The sequence below is a fragment of the Balaenoptera acutorostrata genome, chromosome 16 (genome assembly GCF_949987535.1).
Source record: "Balaenoptera acutorostrata chromosome 16, mBalAcu1.1, whole genome shotgun sequence".
Classification (NCBI taxonomy): domain Eukaryota; kingdom Metazoa; phylum Chordata; class Mammalia; order Artiodactyla; family Balaenopteridae; genus Balaenoptera; species Balaenoptera acutorostrata.
Window position 1 is genome coordinate 50,654,878 of NC_080079.1, and position 23,776 is coordinate 50,678,653.

At 37.4% G+C, this 23,776-nt stretch overlaps 1 protein-coding gene across 3 annotated transcripts in view; it reads right to left on the bottom strand.

Annotated features, from left to right (window-relative positions):
* The window catches only part of BMPR1A (bone morphogenetic protein receptor type 1A), a 141,445-nt gene that overhangs the window by 23,730 nt on the left and 93,939 nt on the right, over window positions 1-23,776 (bottom strand). For 2 of the 3 annotated variants that reach the window (XM_057530900.1, XM_057530901.1), the window contains 3 exons: window positions 9,394-9,610; window positions 4,765-4,927; window positions 2,130-2,232 (listed from right to left, as the gene is read on the bottom strand). In XM_057530900.1, the coding sequence (XP_057386883.1) occupies window positions 2,130-2,232; window positions 4,765-4,927; window positions 9,394-9,460 (333 nt within the window). In that variant the 5' untranslated portion in view covers window positions 9,461-9,610. Of the gene's footprint in view, window positions 1-2,129; window positions 2,233-4,764; window positions 4,928-9,393; window positions 9,611-21,632; window positions 21,722-23,776 lie in introns of those variants that run through there. The other variant, XM_007174561.2, reaches the window with a different exon arrangement.

Genomic DNA, 23,776 nt, shown 5'->3' on the forward strand with positions numbered 1-23,776 from the left:
GAAAGCAAAAAATGAAAAACTACCAGATACGCAAACATATCTGCTATCCCCAAGTTCCCCACACTGATACTTAGATTTCGAATTATAACACTGTTTGGAAACTTGAGTATTTACATTCCAGGCCACTAATCTGGAAACTGTGACAAGGCTGATTGTGAAAAGGAAGGAAGGAAAAGAGAAATTGCTTAAGAAGCTCTGGTCTCAGGCAGATCAATATTAAGCAATAGGACCTGTGGAAGTTCACGATAGGTAAACCGATCCCCTTAAAACTATCCATGTGCCTATGCGATCCTTGTGTAATGTAGTCTGTGTGCACCCAGGTATATGCGTAACCCAGTTTAAAGTCTGCTTGGTTACATCATCAATATGGTAAAAGCTAACACTTACTAAGTCCTTACTATGTGCCAGCTGTGCTAAACTCTTTGCATATATGCTACCTCTCATTTGACCCTTACACGAACTCCTTTGCCGATGAGAAAACAACTTAAGAGAGTAAAGCTCCCTGCTCAAAGTTCCACAGCTAGCAAGAGGCAGCATGTCCATCTGAACACAGATTGTCAAGCTTAACAACTAAATTACATTGATAAATTCATTTGGGACACATCTAGTTGAGGGGGCCAGCAAGACACTGGTTACTACTGTCGAGCTCATTGCTTTAACCACAGAGAGGTCTTTCTTCAACATTTTAAACTGATTAAACAGTGTACTGTAGTGTGGTTGATAAATATGCAAACAGCATAAAATTGGAGGAGACAAACAAATCAGCATCCTCCAAATCCTGACAAATTAGAGCAAAGGATTAATTTTAATACAATGAAATTTAACTTAGACAAGTATGTGACAATTGTGTAACAAAACTCATTCCATTCCCACCTACTTGTTTGTGTCAAGAAACCAAGAGCACCAATAAAGAATGGAAGAGATAAGGATGAGCAGTAGCGTGAGTGAAAGACATGGGGATTTCAGCTGACAGAAAACTCCATATATTTCAAGAATATGGTATGACAATCAAACCTCTAACATGAGATTTAGCTGCATTTAGGAAAAGGGAAAGGAGTTACTAATTCTTGTTTTTTTTTTTTCTTCTTTTTTTCTGGCCAGACCAGTCAATTCTGCATCCTACATTGAGAAACTGAAGAGTGAGTAACTCTAAAGCTGATGATTATAAGGAGCAGTTGAAGTCATTTTGAACTATTATTTTCATTGGGCAAAGACTATAGGGTATGGGGAGTAAAGTGGTACAAAAAAAAATTTCTTCACATAGTAAAGGGCTACCATATTAAATAGGGATTCAATTTGTTCTCTCTGGTCCAAGAAGTACAAAGGAAGAGAGACTTGCAGTCATTCGGAGGAAAAGCTTTCTAAGGATAAGGTCAGGTCATTACTACAGATGAAATAGGTGGGCTTGGGAGGTAATGAGCCCGTCACTAGAGGTGCAGCAAACAGAAAATAGATGGGATGCAATATGTGCGAGCGTGTATGTATGTGTGTGTGTTTGTGTGTGCGCACGTGCGTGCATGTGTGGTTTCTATCAATCCTGAGAATTTCTCATTAATTGGAATAATTTTCTAAAATAGCTGAGGCTTAAATTTGTTAACAAACAGCTCTCTCTGGAGCTGTTTTCAAAAACATTGGAAGGATCCCCTTGGGCAAAATTACTATACAGGATTTTGAAGAGATTAGGTTTATAACCCAAAGCCATCAATATGTTCATAAACTACTACTGATCCTCTGATTCCTTTGCTGTGCTGTTAAAGTACCTCCACTGAGATCTCCTTACAAGGACTTAAGGTCTCTAAGTTGTCTCAGAGAGATATAAAGGTTATTTACCTGTCACCTTAAAGTCTTTCCAGTCAATTTTATAATCCAGAAGTAAGTGTGACAGTATCATTTTTTACAGGCTTGACAATTTAAAAAAAAGATGATTTAAAACTTTTTTTAAAGTAAAATAATCTGTAATTTCAACTGGCACAATCATATGACCTGAAGCAAGAGCTAAGCTTCCTCCAATATATTTGCTTCCAGAACACACAGCAATGTGCAGACCAGGCACACTTCTCCTTGGGGAATCAACGCTTTTCCTGTGGCCCCTCCCTTCTTTATTTCATAGGCCTCAAATTAGGTCTTACCTTGCACTGAAAATCAGATCCTTCATATTTCATACACCCTGAAGCCAACGTGGTTTCTCCCTGGTCATCTTCTTCTATGATGGCAAAGCAATGCCCATTAGTTCTAAAAGAAAAAAAGCCAAAAAACCAAAAACCAACTTCACATTGGATAGTACTAATTAAATCTCCATATGAATGTGACCAGTTACTGATGGCTTTTAGATCTGAATTAGAATTACATTCACATTTGACTTACTGTCAAAAACGTATGCGTTTTAAGGCAAATGAAAATTGTCACATCTGAACTAAAACCTAAAGGTCTAATAAAAATCCTGTGTCAGGTAGAAAAGGATTTTCTATTAAACAAGTCCCACCAAATATGAAATACTATGTAACTTCTCTTTGCTAATCATAGTCATGTGATCACAGAAAGATGATTTATACAACTTTATAAAGTAAATAATCTTAACGTTTAAAAATATACTTAAAAATAACTTTGTCTCTTTTCATCCATAAGATTTTCAGTATTCCCATACTGTACACAATAATAAATAAAAACAAACTTTCCTGTGAAACATAAAAATAGATTCAATGACAAAGAAAAGTATATTTGGGAAGACCAGACTAACTAAGATACTGAGAGGCACTTTTTATTTAACATGATAGGAAAAAAGGGAGAACTTTTGAATAGCTGAATTTTCAAGAAATTTATATAATGTATTTGTATTTAATAAAATGTTATCGGGACTTCCCTGGTGGCGCAGTGGTTAAGAATCCGCCTGCCAATGCAGGGGACATGGGTTCGAACCCTGGTCCGGGAAGATCCCACATGCCGCGGAGCAACTAAGCCCGCGTGCCACGACTACTGAGCCTGCGCTCTAGAGCCCACGAGCCACAACTACTGAAGCCCCCACGCCACAACAAGTGAAACCAACACAATGAGAAACCTGCGCACAACAAAAAGTAGCCCCCGCTCACCACAACTGGAGAAAGCCCGCGTGCAGCAACGAAGACCCAATGCAACCAAAAATAAATAAATAAAAATAAAATAAATAAAAAATCGGAAAACCCCAGAGGGGAGTATCTTTAAAAAAAAAGTTAGCATTTTAGTACTAGCATGCCAGAATTTTCTCCTAATATATTCATTAGGCTTTCATGGGTAGGAAGAAACATCTAAAAGATTTTTTTGTGTCCCTCCTTACTGTTCATATCAGTAAGTATACTTCTTACAGTTAAAAGAATATTGAAGAATTATTCATTTTCTGAAATGAGAAAATGTTAAGTGTGAGGTGAAATTCTGTTAAAATAGATGATTCCCAGTTTTATTCTGGGTTACTAAGCCTCTAACAAATAGCCCACACAGATCAAGCAAGAACTACAGACAAGAAGTCTGGAAAGAAGTCTCTTGGTGACATAGGGAACACTCCCCTAACAACAGATCACCCAGTCTGTCACAGTAAAGTCAACCACCACCAGCACAAACAACAAATCTAAGACATGGTGAACCATCATATAATTTCAGTGTTTTATATGTATACTTTTTGGCTTTATATCTGGTCACATTCAAAGAGCATAAAATTATTAGGAAAGTACAAAACAAATCAATAATTATTGATTATTACACCTTTATAACAGGGAGACAACTGACTGATGAGATTGAGTCGTTCAGGGAATTTTTTTGGCTAGTAAGTCAATTCTTCAATGTCCCCCAAGAATACGGAATAGAATTACATGATCATATATAAATATTAATTAGTTAACATGAAATTATGTAGAAAAATTAAAGTGGTTATATAAATCAGATTTGGATTTGGGAGTTCACTTATAAGAAAATAACACAAAATTAATTAAATATCACAATATCATTCTTATAGACCTGCAAAATATTTCAACCAATTTATTTATTTATTTAATAGGAAGGTTTTGTGTTTTTTAAAAATAATTTTATTTATTTATTTATTTATGGCTGCATTGGGTCTTCGCTGCTGTGTGCAGGCTTTCTCTAGTTGTGGCGAGCGGGGGCTACTCTTCGTTGCAGTGTGCGGGCTTCTCATTACAGTGGCTTCTCTTGTTGTGGAGCATGGGCCCTAGGCACGCAGGCTTCAGTAGTTGTGGCACGTGGGCTCAGTAGTTGTGGCTCGGGGGCTCTAGAGCACAGGCTCAGTAGTTGTGGCGCACGGGCTTAGTTGCTCCGTGGCATGTGGGATCTTCCCGGACCAGGGCTCGAACCTGTGTCCCCTGCATTGGCAGGCGGATTCTCAACCACTGCACCACCAAGGAAGCCCCTATTTCAGTCAATTTAGAATTACAAGGTTTTAGGTGAATTTTCAAGGTTTCTTTTTGGTAATCTCTAAGTTTCCTACAATGAATATCAATCACTTTATGATAAAAAGATCACTAAATAAACCCAAAATGCTAGGCAAATACCAGATTCCTTTTAACTCTTTAAAACCTATATTACAATGTTACTCTAAGGAAATAACCATCAATCACTTAATAGTAATAAATGTTCCTATATAAAAAACAAGAAGCTTTTGGCTCTTTGGAAAAACCATATAAAGTTAAAGAAAAAAAACTCAAAGTAAACAATTCTTAAAATAGTACTAAGTGCAACCCTATTCTCGTAACTTTAAGAAGGACTGCATAAAATACTTACATGCATGTGTTATTAATAGCATCATCTGGGCAGTGTCCTGAGCAATAGCACTTTAAAAAAGGCAAGGTATCCTCTGGTGCTAAGGTTACTCCATTTTCTGACTTTTTCTGGTCGGAGTCTGATTTCATCCCAGTACCATGGAGCATACTGTCTAGATTCTGCCCTGTATTCAAACATGAAGTTGTAAATAAACCATTCTGAAAAGCTAATTCTTTTATTCCAATTTTCAGTGAGAAGTTTCTAAGCTTTCTTATTGTATTAATTGTAGCTGATGTGTGTTTTAATTAAAAATAAATTTCATTCATATGATTAACATTTATTAACAGCCTAAAATGCACAGAAAAACTATCCCAGGTATTGTGGGATATATGGAGATGATTATGTCACAATTTTTGCACTAGTGAAAGACAAACAAGAGTGACACAAGGTAGAATATGGTCATAACTTGTAAGAAAGGTACAAAATGGAAAGCAGTGTCAGAGAAGAGCGAGATTATTTCCAATCATTAAAAAATATGTATAGCTGATTCACTTTGTTATACAGCAGAAATAACACACCATTGTAAAGCAGTTATACTCCAATAAAGAGGTTTAAAAAAAAAAAGACAAATTACAGTTCTTTTTTTAGACTCTCTGGTTTAAAACTTGTGACTAGTTTAAAAAAAGTAAAGTCCTTTATTTGTACCTCTATGTGGAAGTGAAGTTACTAAGCATCTTGCTCTGGATTTTAATTGCTTAAGTAAGGGAATTGTGAGAGCATGGGGACTAATCACATTATCTGGTGCCTTTTATCTCAAGGTCATTGGTTCAAATCCAGACTGTGCTGCCAGAAAATGAAGGTTACTGTAGGGCAGTAGTTAGCACATGGAAACAGAACTGTGTTCTTGCATTAGTCTCGTAGCCTCAAATGACAGATACTGTCATATTTGGTACTGATTCTTTCAGGCTGAAAGCAGAACAGAACTAAAACAACGTTTTAGTAATTCCTTTCTCCCTCTGAATCAGCTGAAATCAGCTAGGCTACTCCTTGTAGAGTTGATCTTCATGGAATGAAATGTAGAGCTAAAACAGGTATAAAATATTAAGAGAACTGTATATGTATTTCATTATAGATGCTAAATAAGTGGTTCAAGGCATAATGTGAACTTGACTTAAAATTTAGCCGTACTGGTGAGATGAACTTGAAAAAAGAAAAAGTAACACATACACACACATTGATAACAGGAAAAGAATGTGCTGCTAAATAAATTTTAGTGATTCCATGCCATAAATTTCAATAATGTTCACTTAATCCTCTAAATTGCTACAAAACGTAGACTTCATTTATGTTAAGAGCATCAACAAAAAAAAGGGGGTGGGGAAGAGTTTCAGGAAGGGAAGAAATCCACTGGGTAGAAATGAGGAAATCTAGATTCTGGTCTACTATGTTCCTCCACCGTTTATCTAGCTGGATGATCATGGACAAGCCATGTCACTTCAAGCCTCATTTACTCAATAAGACCATAGGACTAAAGCATAGCTGAGGTCTCTTAACCAGTTTTAAAACCCTATTACAACAACAGAGGAAGCATCAATTTAACTATGGAGACCAAATGGCAAATAATATATGCATGCAATTAGTTTTTCAAAAATCTAATGAGACATAGAAAAAGCAGTATAGTGTGGCAGAAATATACACTGAAATAACAGTGAGAAGTCAAGGGTTCAAGTCTTGAATATCTCCATTGATAAGTTAGTCTCTGAACCTCAGGTCTCTATCTATAAAAGATGATGATAATAATTTCTGCCCAATTCAAGAGATTATATATAGATCAAATGAATGTACAATAAAAGGCTTAAATATAAAAGTGTATAAATGAAGATATTACTAATAACAAAGATCATACTAAAAGATCACCAATACCTGGAAAATTCAAAGTTACAGATGGTTAATACACATAACTTCCTAGAACACTGTTTGAATTTAAGAGATAGAAATATTTTAATTACAATAATTTGCATCTGAAGTTTATATTATCTCAAGTATTAATTAACAAAACACTGATTAGAGGCCAACTATGTGCAGGCAAGTTACTGAATGTTGGAAACTGATGTGGTCCTTGAGAAACTTGGAAGGAGACAAAGGTGTATGTGTGTGGAGGGGATAAGCACATAAATAAACACAATTCAAAGAGTGATATAATACAAAGGTGCTATGTAAACAAATGAAGGAGCCAATAACACAAACTCATCCTACGGTGTCAAAAGCAAAGAAACCTGAGCTATACCTTAAAGTTGTAAAATTTCACTAAGTAGAGGCATGGATACAAAGAAAAATAGCTAGCAACAGCCTCTCTGTACTCTCTCCCTAGATGACAGCACTTATTCCCATGGTTTAAATAAATCTCTTTGTTGACGGTTCCTAGATTTATCCCTTCAGCCTTGACTTGCTTAAGTAACTCAAAACTAACTCGTCTAAAATGGAATGCTTGACTTTTCTCCTCAAACCTGGTCCTCCCCAGGTCTTTGGCTCACCCTCCAAGATATATCTCACTTTTTCTCATTTTGGTCTAGTTCCTACTATTACCCGGGCCCATCATATCATGTCACTTCCAAGATAAGACACTGATCTCCCTACTTCTGTTTTTGCCCCCTCCAACCCATTTCCCACATAGCAGCCAGAGTTACCTTATAAACCTAAATCTGATCCTGTCATTCCCTGCTTAAAACCAATTAATGGCTTCATATACACTCAGAATAAAATCCAACCTCCTTCACCATGCCTACTGAAGCACCGCAGGATTTGGACCCTGTGGACCTCTCTCTCCATCATGCCCAAACATACAGCCCTGTGTCAGTTCCTAGAACACGCCAATCTCTTTCTACACACAAGTCCTGTGTTTACAAAGCATAAAATTATGAGTCCTGGTGTGGGCTGGAGCTATAGGTTATATATATAAAACACCGCTCTAGCAATCCATAGTAATCTCTAAGAAATAATTTTTTTTTGGCTGCTCTTCACGGCATGTGGAACTTCCCGACCAAAGATTGAACCCGTGCCCCCTGCAGTGGAAGCAGGGAGTCTTAACCACTGGACCACCGGGCAAGTCCGAAATAATACCATTTTTTCTACATTGGTTTTAGTTCTTTTCCTTAAGAGCAAATATTTTTATCTTATTATTTGAAGGGAACTATCAAACTAATCTTCTTTGAAAGGAAATGCAACAAATTTCGCTTATATTTCAGAGAAATATAATGCTTACTAAGACTTTTCACTTATGCCTGATAACTAATTACCAATTTATTTCATCTAACAAAAGTTTATTGGGACTTCCCAGGCGGTCAGGTGGTTAAGACTCTGCGCTTCCACTGCAGGGGGCACAGATTCGATCCTTGGTCGGGGAACTAGGATCCCACATGCTGTGCAGTGTGGGGGGGAAAAAAAAAAAGTTTATTATATAACAACTTAGGATGGGGAATGAGAATTTTGTATCATATTGCCTCTGTGTGATCTATATAGATTAAAAAAATTTTAATACTAAATACTGATTACCTGGGAGTAAGGTAGCAAATACAAATGTTACTATTAATTTAACTCATCTTCAAAACTATGACAGCTTTGGTTGATACTGATCAACAAGGCATCTAACAACAGACGTTAAAATAAAGATGTTTTATTAAATTATGTGGTGTTTCACACAAAAAAGTAGCTTTTGCAAGAGTGCTTTTATATTCTCAGCATGGATACTAAATAAGGGTACTAAACCTAAGACAAAATACAAACAAGCTACAGATTTCATTATTATGTTCACTCAAATGAAAATGTCAAAAGATTTATGCTGTTAATCATAATTCTTATAAAATAAAGTAGGTGACCTAGTGCCTAAGGGTAATAGGTACTCAAGACTTACTTTTAAAATTCCTCTCCCCTTTAAAATACAATAAGGAATAAATGTCAATTTTTAAAAAACATTTTACTGTTGTTATAAGAGTTGAGAAACATAATTGGAATTTCTGTGTGCCAAATATTAAAATTTCTTCAGAGTACTCAAAGTTTTATTTATGACTAATATTGTAATTTTACACTGTGCATTCACAGCCTAGAACTCCCAAACAGGAAGTTAATTTGATGACTCTTAGGATCAGATGGGCTATATATTTGCATGTGAGCTTTTCCCTGTATGGTTTAATTAGGACAATGTTTAAACTGAAGAGATAGTGGTATTTGGCAAAATGATTTTATATAGAACTTACTGAACATTTCCGTTCTCTTAAGTTTATATCTTCACAGATTGTTCTTCATAATGTTTTGTTCACAGTGATGATTAAAATCTGCTTATATTTTATCTCATTTAATCCTCATAAGACCTGATGTTGTACATCATAATGCCTATGTTACAGATAATACACAAAGTTCAAAGAGGCTGAGATTTTATACAGACTTAAAAATGTTTCTATCATAGTCAAGTTCAAAAATTATTTGGCATGTGTTTGTTCTTTGCCTCTATACTTAAAAGCTATTGGCATACTGGGCCTAACTGTTCAAAACGGGACATGAGTTGAAAGAGCAGTCCTAAAAATGAGTGTTTTTTATATACAGAAATAAACTACTAAAAAAGAGATAAGATTGCTTAAATGAACACTGATTTACCTTGAACATGAGAAATGATGAACAGATAGGCTCCCAATAATCTGATGTAAATATACAGCTGAGTCATTGTTCAATTTTAACGCTCCCTGTATACTGTCACCTTTAATAACTAGTCTTGTTATGTCACTAATTTAAAACACTTTCATTCAATGAGATTTTCTTGTAAGGTCTCAATCACTTGACAATGACTCCAACTTCCACTGCTTTCTCCTGACTCCTGAAAGATAAAAATATTAAGAAGGAAATGAATATAACTGAATTCTGGAAAGTTTTCAAAAACCAGGAGAGGAAAAACAAATGCCCAAACATACCTTTAAACAATGAAATACATTTTTAAAGATTAATGCTATCATTGTTAAAAAAAAAAAAAAAGGCACTGTAATTTAAAAGCTTAAATAATTTATTGATAGGTTGCCACCTCTCCTGACCTTAGATTAACCATATGCAAAATAAGATAAGAACACTAATAATCTTAACAGTCTTTTCTGGCTGCTCTAAAGTAATTATTTTATTGCTATTAAGAAAATTTCTAAATATATTAAGAATAAAACAGGAAGAGTTGAATTTAAAACAGTAAGCTAGGGCTTCCCTGGTGGCGCAGTGGTTGAGAATCTGCCTGCCAATGCAGGGGAAACGTGTTCGAGCCCTGGTCTGGGAAGGTCCCACATGCCGCAGAGCAGCTGGGCCCGTGAGCCACAATTACTGAGCCTGTGCATCTGGAGCCTGTGCTCTGCAACAAGAGAGGCCGCGATAGTGAGAGGCCCGCGCACCGCGATGAAGAGTGGCCCCCGCTTGCCACAACTAGAGAAAGCCCTCGCACAGAAACGAAGACCCAACACAGCCATAAATAAATAAATAAACAAATACTTTAAAACACTAAGCTAGGACTTCCCTGGTGGCGTAGTGGTTAAGAATCTGCCTGCTAATGCAGGGGACATGGGTTCGAGCCCTGGTCCGGGAAGACGCCACATGCCGCGAAGCAACTAAGCCCGTGCGCCACAACTACTGAGCCCACGTGCCTAGAGCCCATGCTCCTCAACAAGAGAAGCAACCACAATGAGAAGCCCCCGCACCACAACGAAGAGTAGCCCTTGCTCGCTGCAACTAGAGAAAGCCCGAGTGCAGCAACAAAGACCCAAAAAAAACCCAGCCAAAAATAATAAATAAATAAGTAAATTAATTAATTACAAAATAAAACACTAAGCTACTCATCAATAATTTTCAATCCTAGTAGATGTGATAAAAACACCTTGAATCTTTCTAATAAATAATGTATTCTATAGATAGAAGAGAAGGCCTACCTAGAAAAACATTTAAATATGCAGCGTGCTTCCTCATTAAAGCAAAAACATTAGAAATGTATCTTAAATGAAATTATTTACCTAAAATACTACAAATCTGAATTCATTAGGATAAAACTGAGCTTTTCATATGGATGACATGAAACATAACCTCTCCAATTAAGGTTTGGCAATTATAAAATAGTTAAAGAAGTAACAGAAAAAAAGGTTAGTTTGTGTAAAGATGAATATGATTCTGTTTCTTCTCCCATCCTGTTGGTTCAGGCAACTGATTTTACGGACTTCAGCCTGAATTATTCCTCAATGAAAATGATATTATTTATTTGTAACACAATTATCCTGGCATGATTTCTACCATAAATAACCCAAGCTTTCTATGTTAACTAAGAATTTTTCACTTTAATTAGCTCTCCAAAGGCACTTAGAGTATTGAGGAAATAAGGTTTACAGTGAGATGTCATTTATATTGTGCATTTTATATATGGCTTATTCTAAAATCTCTGTAATTTCTCTACTATGAAATTAATTTGCTTTCCATCTACATAATGCTGAGAGAGTAAGATGTAAGTCTAAAATTATTACAGGGGCTTCCCTGGTGGCGCAGTGGTTGAGAGTCTGCCTGCCGATGCAGGGGACGCGGGTTCGAGCCCTGGTCTGGGAGGATCCCACGTGCCGCGGAGCGGCTGGGCCCGTGAGCCACAATTGCTGAGCCTGCGCGTCTGGAGCCTGTGCTCTGCAACGGGAGGGGCCGCGATAGTGAGAGGCCCGTGCACCGCGATGAAGAGTGGCCCCCGCTTGCCACAACTAGAGAAAGCCCTCGCACAGAAACGAAGACCCAATACAGCCATAAATAATAAATAAATTAAAAAAAAAATTATTACAGAATTACATCTGTAATATGATTTAACAGTATTTGAGAAAACTCACTTCTTGAAATTACGGGATTGTGACTCTAGGGATACTTGTTCCAGGTTTCAAATTCAAAAGAAGTTTCCAGTATATTTCCAACACTGAACTCTCTCATTTCTATTTGCCTATTAAATATCTCTACTAGGATTACATCCCACCTGTCCAAATCAAACTCAATAACTTCCCGTCTCATTCCTCTAGACCTGCCTCCTCCTCCTCCATTTGCTATCACAGAGGAGGGTGGTGCCGTCTCTCCAGTCACCCATGCCAAAAACCCTGGCATCATTTCTGCCTCTCTTCCTAGCTCTCACTCTCTCCCCATACCTTCATTCATTTATTCATTCACTCACTTATTCACCAACAGTGTCTTCTGAGTATGTATTACACATCAATGCAAGGGGCTAGAAATAAAAATATGAGTATGACAGATTCTACTTCAAGGGCCTCATATTCTTGGTCAGGAAACTGACTGCTATGACTGGTTCCATCTTTCAGTGTCACCGCTTCTTCATCAGTTTATTTACGCTAATACGTGGTCTCGTCTCATTACAGGTACAACCAAGGCATCCTGCAGTGCAGTCGATGAGACCCTAAGCACCTGCCACACTCACAGTCCCTTTCAGAGGAAAGGTATCATGTGTGATTCCTTCTACACAAACATCTGCGACTCTACCACTCTCAGCACAAGTTTAAATCCTGGATCTGCCTTAAATAAGTAACTTCACCTCTCTGGACGAGTTTCCTCATCTGTAAAACTGGAATTATATTAACTCACAATTATTTTGAGAACTACATGAGGTAATAGCTAACATATATTCACCTCTATGTGGCAGACCATTACAATGCTTTGAATATATTAATATTAATTCATAGAATCATCACAACCACCTTGTAAGACAGGCACAATTTATTATTTTAATTTTACAGATGAGGAAACTAATGCAAGTGGAGTTTAAGGAATTTATCAAAGATCACACAGCTGGTAAGTATTAGGGCCATAATTCTAATCAAGAAGATCTGATTCTCAAGCCCACGTGTTAACCGCTACCCTATGCTGCCTTGTGGGATATTTTACATACATTACATAATGTAAACTATACATTATAAAGTATTTAGAAAAGCCTGGTACAGAGTAGGTACTTAATAAAAGTTTCCTCCTCTCAGACATGTTTATAACATACTTGCCAACCTGGCACAGGAAGTAACAGGTGCTATCCATGACAATCCCATCTTCAAGATATTTTTATAGACTAAAAACCCTGCAACAACTTGTATGGAGAACAGCTATCAGCCAAGAGAAGGCTAAAGTTAAAATGGCTTCAAGTGCCTCATTTGTAATCTAACAATGGAAGCCCCTAATCTTTAAAAGAAAAATGTTAGGTTTTAGCTGACTACAAGCTCAATAAGCATCAGTGCTTATGACAATTCTAAGACATGAAGGCAATCTAATCAAGCATTGATAGAAGCACACTGCCATAATCCAAGAGGGTAACCATCTTACTTTATCCCACCTGGTCAGGCCTCAAATACTTTAGAGAAGAATGAGAAGAATGCAAAGGATAGAGAAATGACTACACTTGAGATACAACTGAAAGGACCAGGGATCTTTGCTCACAGAGTATCAAAGGAATAAAGTGTGAATGTACCTCTGTCAAGGACATGACAGGCACGATGCAAACAAGACTAGACCAATTAAATAACTTATTAGATTCCTTCCAGCTCTGAAGCCCTGAGTGAATAGTGTTCTTGCTATTGAATGTTAATTTATTTCCCAGATATTTATTTATTTTTTTTTTTTAATTTTTTTTTAAATTTTATAGCTACTTTATTTATTTATTCATCCATTTTTGGCTGTGTTGGGTCTTCGGTTCGTGCGAGGGCTTTCTCCAGTTGCGGCAAGCGGGGGCCACCCTTCATCGCGGTGTGGGGACCGCTCTTCATCGCGGTGCGCGGGCCCCTCACTATCGCGGCCCCTCCCGTCGCGGGGCACAGGCTCCAGACGCGCAGGCTCAGCAGTTGTGGCTCACGGGCCCAGCCGCTCCGCGGCATGTGGGATCCTCCCAGACCAGGGCTCAAACCCGTGTCCCCTGCATTAGCAGGCAGACTCTCAACCACTGCGCCACCAGGGAAGCCCCCAGATATTTATTAAGTGCCTATTATATACATGATTCTGTATGAGACACTGAGAACATAGTGAGAGAGCAAAACAGACTAAGCCTTCATGGAGTTCACAGTCAAATAAGACAATTAAGATATTTAGACATCGAACAAGACAATACAAAGGATACGTGATCACAACTTGAGGTGAGTGCAAAAAAGAAAAGTGCCAGGTCCTCGAGGGACATGGGGAGTGACCTAATCTAATCCAGATAGAGAGGTCAAGGGAAGCAATGTAGAAAAGTGACATTTAAGGTGTAATCTGAAGAATAAAAGAGTTATTTAGTCAGGTAAAGAAACGAGGTTGGGGAGGGGGCTTGTTCTAGGCATGAGGAACAGCCTGCACAAAGATCGTGAGGCAGAGAAGAGCAAAGGAGAACACAATGTTTCTGAAATGTTGAGAACAAGGGTTAATGTAGTGGAAGATGAGGTTGAAGAGACAGAAAAGTCAAGAACCAAGTCAGGCAAGATCATATGAAGGATTTGGGATTTAAATGTAAGTGGGACGGGAAGGCAATTATCTGGTTTCTCTGTAATGAACTGGAGGGGACAAAAGCAGAAGCAAACAGACCATTAAGAAGGATATTGTAGCAGTTTAAGAGAGGGACAATGGTGGTTAAGCTTAGGGTGGTGGTGGTACAGTGGATGGAATCAAGATATATTTCACAAACAGATTCAGTAGGCCTTGGTAATGGATTAGATGTGGGGGTAAGGGAGAGTGAGGGGTCAAAAAAGATCCCTATATTTCCGGCATGAGCAATTACTGAAATGGGGACAAATGGATTTTGAAAGAAGTGGTGAGAAGAGATCATGGTTCAATTTTAGACATTTGAAATTACTCAAAGGGAATGTCTAATGGGCATTTGGTTCTGAAACTTAAAGGAAACTTTTGAGACTGAAAATATAAATCTGTTATGTCAACAGCATAGAGATATTTAAAGCTATGGTTCTGTATGAGATGGCCTTCTAGAATGAAAAGAGAAGAAGGCACCAGAACACCAATGTTCATTTAAAAATTAGATTAATAAAAGCATTAACATCATATATATTTATTTGGCATTCACTGATAAAAATAAGTTCATGGTCCAGGATCCATCATGTACAATATTAATATAGTGTACATTACCACAGCTGGAATATAAACTAATATTCATAAGCGATATTTTTCACAGTTAAAAAAACCCCACCAATCTACCAAAAGATCATTATGGTGATCTAAAATATGTCCACAAATGCTCTGACACTATCTTCAAAAGGTGGAGCCTAATTTCCTCCCTTGAATTCCCACTGGACTTAATGACTCACTTCTAACAAAATAAAATAAGGTGGAAACAACAGTTTGTCTGCTGAAACTAGATCATAAAAGGCACTTAAGATTCCTCCTTGCTCACTCTTGAAATACTCACTCTGAGGAAAGCTAGCTGCCATGTCAATAAGGACACCCACGCAGCCTTATGGAGAGGCCCATGTGGCAAAGAACTGAGGCCTCCTGCTAACAGCCATGTGAGTGAGCCACCTTGGCCGTGGATCCGTCGGTGCCAGGGAAGCTTTCCAGTAACTGTAGCTTCATAGACATCTTAACCACAATTTATGAGATTTTAAACTAGAACCATTCAACTAAGCCTCTGGTGGACTCCTGATGGTCAGAATGAGATGATAAATGCTGGATGTTTTAAGCTGCTAAGTTTTTTGGTAATCTGTTGGGCAGCAGTAGATAACATTCATTGCTATAATACAGTCATTCCAAGAAATTTGTTGAAATAATAAAAGCCTAATCACTATAAGTTATTGCACAGTCAACCAAAAGACAGAAGTCTGGAAGGCATAGTCAAGTCAGAGTATAACAATACAAGTATAACATAAATAGGGATTTCCCTGGCAGTCCAGTGGTTAGGACTCCGCGCTTTCACTGCCGAGGGCCCGGGTTCAATCCCTAGTAGGGGAACTAAGATCCCGAAAGCTGCGTGGTGTGGCCAAAAAAAAAAAAAGTGTAACATAAATAGTCACAATGCCCAAAGAACTAACTGGATAATACAACTAACATCTTTCTTTCAAAGGAGTAACCAGAGTATATTCTTTGTTTTTAAATTACCTCAGTAAGTAAGGCTCATTTTTTTGTGGGGGAAAAACTGTCCCTAGTTCCACACTATACACTGTTACATTTACCCTTTTAAACTATGGATTCCATAACGATGACATCATTTTTGTATTCTAGGTAAAGGCACTTTTCATATAATATCCTGGCAAAGTTAAAGTAAATTCTGATGTCAGTCCATTGGTTTCAAAAATCAGCTCCAGTATTTATTTGCTATGTAATTTTGGGGAAGTTATGTAAGCTATCTAGGTCTTGGTTTCCTTAGCCACAAAATGGGGACAATATTACTAACCTAAATGAGTTAGTGCCTTGCATCTCGGTATTAAGCACTCAATAAATAATAGATGTTAGTTGTTATTGTTGTAACTGTTGTTATTCATAACAGAAATACTGATGATTTCCCCTTTATTTGTCCTAGCATATTAACTGTTTCTAAAATCATGATATAGCAAAAATAGTAACCTTATTTTGCAACCATTCCTGACACTGAATGCAATTATAAAAACTGTATTTTATAATTCTAACATCTGAAAATAAAAAATATTTTTAAATTCCTAGAATAATTCATTGGAATTTTTATATGAAAATTAAAAATATCTGATCATGCAATGTTAAGAATATAAGGAAATGCAGACATTTGAAATGCCACATGATCAAAAACTTTAAATGATTCTGGTGTTTAAAAGCTATTATTAAATAGTCCAAGAAGGCATCTAAATACTTTCCTTTGCTATATACACAGGTTGGTGGCTTCTTTTTCAGGAAAATAAGACTACAACAACATTACTCAATAAAATATAAATTATTTTTAAATAAAAAAATTTAAAGCTTTGCAAAAAGCAAGAAAGCTAAACCAATAGTTCAATCAGGATTTAAAAAAAAAAAAAACAGGAAAAGGCTGAAGTCAGCTGAAAAAACAGACTAAAGTCATTCTTTCCTCTTCCCGTTAAGCCCCCCACCCTTAATTTTTACTTTCTAGTAGTGAGGTTTGGGAATTTTCAACAAGCTGGCTAACTGCCAACTCCATAAGGTAGTAAGGAGAAAACTCCCCCTTCCAGGGGTCCCTCCCCCTAGGCAGCTCCAGGCGCCTGGTCTGACAAGCTTTCTGAGAAGGACTAGACTCACTGCAGACTTTCTGGCTCCACAGCCATTGTTTGCAGGGCTGCTTTGCTCCTGATCCAGAGCTTGGATTAGCATAAGAATATTGTCTTTTCCCTTAACAAGCAACTCATCCATCCCCTCCCCATTTCTAACCTCCAACCCCAACAATTCCTAAACTAATATATACACATACAAATGGAGCAACACTACTCAGGTTATTTTTATATCAGTGTAAAAAAGTCACCCAAATCTAAACATAAACCCTTAAAAAATAACATGCTTAAATAAATAGTTATGTGTATCTGTGGTAATACACAGGAATCTCACCAAAAAGCCTGCCTTGGAGTCCATGCTGTGGGAACTTGTGATGGGTGAGACATGCATAATGAGAACTTTTGTAAAGTCTGAAAAAAGGAGCTAAGAGAACCAACCATCAAGCTAAATTCTGACCTACAGTAGGGATGGGGAAGTTCCACTTTATAAAGACATTTCTAACTGTGATGTCTTCATCCACCCTGAGGTCACTAATTTCATCATCACCCCTGAAATTACCTTCTGACTAGACCTTCCTTTCCCCAATGCTCAATTATTTATTCAAAGCAAATTTAACAACATTTAATCTTTGTATTTCTGCTCAATTGTCCTCTCTTCATTCAAAACCTTTCATTTTCCTTCTGTGCCAAGAAACTGTTCTCCCCAACATAAGTAAAATTCTTCCAGGAACAGAGAGGTAAGACAAACTAGTGTGGCATTATTATAGCTGATGCACTTAGATGTTTTATATCCCTCAGTGCGGGCCTCAATATTAGATGCACAATAAATGCTTCTTGGTTTATGAACTATTTTTAAAAACAGGAGATAATCTATTTTCAAAACACCATTCAACTTTGTACTACAAATTCACTAACCTAGTTTCTCCAAAGCTTTTTTGTTTGTTTAATCTTATTAAACAAAAAAACCTCACAATAATTAGAACTAGATTATGCTATATACCAATCTTTGGTACATCAGTGCTCAGAAGAAATTCTTAATGCCAGCAGTTAATTGAGGGGGTCTGGGCGTTATGCTTCTGTCTGTCCTCTGGAATAGCACAAATGACAAAAAAACAGGTAAAGTGAATCAGTAGTCGCAGAAATGCCTAGGAGGGAACAGAATTTGGTCATCCCTATAGGTATATTATCAGTAATGGTAAACAATACTATCTTTGTTTCTGCACAATATTTTTATAAAGATAAAACCAGTATAATGTGGTTAGTGAATAGTTCAGGGTCTAGCATAATACAGATCTAGGTCTTTTGTGCCAATTAAATGAGAGAAAATCATATATAGTGTTTAGTGGCAACTTTATGTTAGCACATCACCATCTTAATAATTTGCAAGTTAGTTTTACATGCCTTACACATGTATATGACCCTTACAGTAAGTAAAATTATTCCTACTTTTACAGAGAAGAGACAGGTTCAGGAAGCTAAAGTGACCTGCTGAATTCTATACAGCTAGTAACTTGAAGGAAAAACTAAAATCTAGGTCTTTTATTCCCAAGTGCAGTGTTTTATCCAGTAAGTACATGAGTAAGTACATCAAAAGGGAAATAGGAAGTTACTTTTTATTGAGTCACATAAGATTTTATTTCATCTTCACAACTCTGCAAGGAAAAAGTGAAGCTCAGCAAAGTTAAGAAACTTGCTCAAGTTCACACAACCAATAAGTAGCAAGTCTGCTGCTGAGAAAGCTCAAATTCCATTCACTATTGCACAGTCAGGAGCGACAGGTAATGAGAAAAAAATGGAAACTACTGTGCCCCTTATTACACTATTGCTTTTCAGCAAAAACAAAGCAATAACAAGCCCCCTCCCGCCCCCAAATAAAACCTAACCATTCTGCTTTGTGATGTTGACCTGGGATACCACTAACAAGTCTTTTACCAGCTGGTTCCTTGATAGGTTCTGCCAAAAGGGGAACTAGAGAAGGCTGGAGGGAAGAAGGGACTTTAATCTTCCTGACTTTGTTTGTTGTTCCTGTCAGAGTTATCTGAACAACAGCCTTTGCCATAGCAGCAGCAGTAGATTCCATTTCCAGCTTCCTTCCACACTCCCAGAATCAGCCTCATGGCCCCTGTTCAGACCCAACCGTGCCTACACCTCAGAGTCTGAGTGCCAGTGCCTCAAGACCCCAGAGCAAGTCCTCGGGAGCCGGCAGTAGCTGGGCTCTGAGCTCCCTCCACAGAGGACGAGGTCAGGGCTCCACAGGGGCACTCTTTCTCCGAGCTTCTAGGTTCTGAAACCTCAGCCTCTTAAGGGTGGTATTTGCTTCCCACAATTAGTATTTCAGTTTAATCCCAGTGTTCCTTTAGCTTTTTCAATCCTCCGATACCTGTGTAGTCAACTCCCTACACCAAATTGTCTCTGTTAAAATAACCAGTGTGGTTTCAGCTTTCCTGACTGGGCCCTGATTGATACAAATACTTTCAGAAAACAGATCTCAGAGGGTAACTGACTGACTATATCCACATATAACACATACACATTTTTTTATATATTCACTTCACCAAAGAGGTCTAACATTTCCTAAGTGCTTATAATGTGTGTTTTAATATATATTCAAGGAGTATTCTAAGATATTCTGACTTTAGGAATGAATTCTCCTAGACTCAGTACCTATTTCACTTTTCTCACCACAAATAATTTTAACCTATCAAAGTCAGAAATTTGTTCAAGATTGGTTGGTCTTTCTGTTCTAACCTATGTGACCCAAGTCAAAATGCTTGAAAGAGCACCAAAATTTGGCTATCAAAACATTTCTCTTTTCCTTAGCAATACTACATTTAATCAAAAACTTTTGGAATTAACTCAGTAAATCCCTGTGGCCAAAAAATTAATTCAAATGCTAAATCAATTTTTAAGGAGAATATATCTAACTTCTAGAACTAGGGGAAAGAAGTCAAAGCAGAACTTCAAGAATAACAAAAAACAAACCCATTTTTCACTCAGGAAACCAAAGTATATCTGTATTTATGTCCTCAATATGAAACACCCTTTCAAAAAGAGTCAGAAGCTTTTTGCAAGTTTGTACCTCCCTAAGAAGATATGGAAATACACAGGTGATTTTTCGGTTGGAACAATGACTGGGGTATGACAGGACACACAGTGACCAGGGCCCAAAATGGAAAATGCAATGCAATGTGCAAGGACAATCCCTCAAAACAAAGAATTGTCTCAACCAAATGCCAATAGGGCTCTCCTTGTGGAGAAACAACTATTCTTGACTAGAACGACCTATCAGATTCAATTTTTTTTGGCCATGCCACAAGGCTTGCGGGATCTTAGTTCCCTGACCAGGGATCTAACTTGGGCCCTCGGCACTGAAAGCGCAGAGCCTTAACTGCTGGACTGCCAGGGAATTTCCTCTCAGGTTCCAGATATTCAAAAAGCAATAGTTTTAGGCCTCTTAGAAGAAAAATTATCTTAATCAAACTAATGTTTGAATGCAACTTTACTTTTACTTTACTTTTTTTCCTTCTCATTTGACCACTTTACAAAAGGAATCATATTCTTGCTGTGTTAACCACAGTGCTTGTACAATGCAAAAGTAATTTAAAAATCAACCATTTTTCTCCACTTTTTTTTCTCTATCTACAACTTTAAAAAATTCATTGTACACAGGTTTCCCTGAAGCACCAGAAGTAGAGGCTCTGTCCTAGGCCAAGCCAATCAGCATATTCTATCTCCTATGCCACGATGAAAAGTTCAGGGGTGAGCCGTACTAACACGGTCCAAGGACTTCAGCTGGCTCTGCAGAGATAAAGTCACTCTTTCAGATTGAACATGAATAAGAAAATAGCAGCTGCTGGCAGCTACACTGGGACCAGAGGCAGAGATGGGAGAGTAAAAGAAGCCAGATCCTTGGAGCTATCAATGAGCTGCTCAAACAACCCTGCCTGACACCTGAATTACTTAAGGACTTTTCAGTTAACAGCCATTAAATTCTCTTTATTTTTTAGGTCAGAGAGAGACAATTTTTCTGATATAACCAAAGATTAAAGGAAAAGGTACACTTGAGTATTCTGGGTTAGATCAGCATAAAATTAGTACTTCTGAGTAATGTCAAATATCTCAGAAAAAGAGACTCGATAACACATAATGCAAAAAAAAAAAAAAAAAAAAAAAGACTGGTACAAGATAGAATTACTTTTAAGATAGCTCAAATAGTATAAAAATTTACTTAATAATGTAATCAGCAGCTATATAATTTATCATTCCTGGTCTTTCTCCTCTTACCCCCTAAATCTGCTAGACCCTCGGTCTTTCTCACCATAACTAACAAACAGCCTCTCTACTTCTAGTTTCCCAGGCCAAAAGTCTTGGGAGTCATTCTTGGCAACTCCCTTCTTCCCTCATACTCCACAGGCTATGGGTCAGCAAATCCTGTTGGTTCTACCTTCAAAGTATATCCAGAACCTATGCACTTCTCACCACATCCACTATTATCTCTCTGGTCCAAGTCACTAACTAACCTTTTGCCTGGATTACTGAAAAAGCCTCCTAGAACGGGACTCTTTGCTTCTACCCTTATCCACCTACAATATATTCTCAACACAGCAGCCAAACTGGTGATAAAAAGCATATTAGATCACATCACTCCCCTTTTCAAAACCCTCCAATGGTTCCCCAACTCACTCAGAGTAAAAGCTGAAGTCTACCATGGCCAACAAGACTCCAACTCCTCTACTTCAGCAGCATGGGCCTCCTGGTTCCTCAAACGTGTCAGGGATGGCCCTGCTGCAGGACCTTTACATGTGCAAGTTCCTCTGCCTATAACATTCCTCCCCAAGACATCTATCCGCATGACTTGCTACCTGACCTCTTCCAAGTGCTTACTCAGTATCCCTTTCTTATTTAGTGTTCCTGCTCATCCTATTTAAAACTGTAATCCCATCCACATCCCTGGCACTCCCATCTTCCATCCCTGATATTTTTTTTTCTCTTTAGCACTTGTCACCTGTAATTTTATATATAATTTACTATTTGTTTTGTTTATTGCCTGCCACCTGCTCCAGAATGTATGCTCCGTAAGGGCAGGTATATAAGTCTACTTTTTCACTCTGTATTTGTAGCACCTAGGATGGTGCTTGGCACATATTTGGTGCTAAATAAATATTTGCTGAGGGAATGATTGAGTATAGCAGAAGGAATTAAAACGTTATGCCAATTCCTTTTACTTTCACATACAAATGAGACTTTCCCATAAGGGCTATGCTATGGATAAGCTATTCCATTTCCTTATCTCAACACAACTGAAATGATACAAAAACCACACCACTTCCTTTTGCTCACTTTGAGCCCTGACTTGTGTCAGGATCCAGTAAAAAAAACTTTTTTCCACTGTTTTCACTGGATATACTCAAGTTTGAGTATATTTGAGTAAATTAAAAGGTCTTGAGTATGTCTTGAGACTCAATGTCTTGAGTATATTTGAGTAAATTAAAAGGTCTTTAAGAAAGACATGTATCAGTAAACATTATTTCCCAAGATCTAAAATATTGCTTAAGGCAAACAATGGCTTGGATTATATTCTGACAGTACCACATAGTTACAGCAAGTTAAATAATTGTGGAAATAACCACAGACAAAAAGAAAATACAGTCCTTTGGTACAAACAATGTGGTCTGACAAAGGGAACTTCAAAGCACTATCTAAACTCAACTGCAATCTTTCAATTAAGTAAAGGTTCAAAGGTAATATTTATATGTAAATTGTAAGTAACCAAAGGCCCTGAATAAGACCAGTGGGTGTTAAAATCAGATTGCTAACAGTTCTGCCCTGACAAGCATGAACCACAAACCATAGGAAACTAAACCCTGCAAACCTACAGGTCTGAGAAACAACGACTCAAGATTACAAATTCAGGCTTATTAATGTGAAGAGCTTGGAAATCCAGAAAGAGTTTTCCCCCTTTTGGATGAAACATCTCCATTTTATTTTCTTTACTCTGTCAGAACATGTCTCAGGTTAAAATGTGCTGGTTTAGAGTGTTTTCATGAAGAAATTCTGTGGCAGACTTGACATTAACTTGTCCTTTTTTCCCTTTTAGTATCTTTCTTTCAGCTCCTAGTTTAAATACTTATCAACTTATATTTTTATTAAAGAAAGGACTGTTAAGTAACACAGTCTTAGAGTCAGGAGACCTAGGATTCAGTTGCAAATTCTGCCTAATTGGCTAGCTGATCTTGGCCCACTCACTTCCCTCTCCAGGCCTTAGTTTCCTCATCTGTAAAATAAATAATACCATGAAGACTTCTACCTCTCATATCCTATGAGTCTATGAACTGACTATAGTACCTCAAAGACTTCACCTAATTATATAGGTACTGAGTAAAGCAGGGCAAATACCACTGAAGCGCCACCCTTTCCCTGGTTCTGAGGGAACCACTATTCTGATTGTGGTATTTAACACTCATGTCTTTACATGCTTTTATACTATATGTGGTATATATGCCAAATAATATTGCTTTGCATACTGTTAAATTTGCTATAGACATATAAAAATTGTACCATTCTATATGTATATTTTTATAATTTGCTTATTTTTCACTCAACATTGTGAGTGATTTCCATCATAGATACATATAGTTCCTTTTAATTCATTTTCATTGTTATATAGTATTCCATTTTATGATTATTTTATAGCCGTATTTATCCATTCTTATGTTGATGGACATTTTAGGTTGTTCCTAGGTTTTGGTATTATGAGCAATGCTGCAATAAATAAACTTGAATAGATGCTTTTGTTATTGTTGTTTGGGTAAATAATTCTGAAGGAT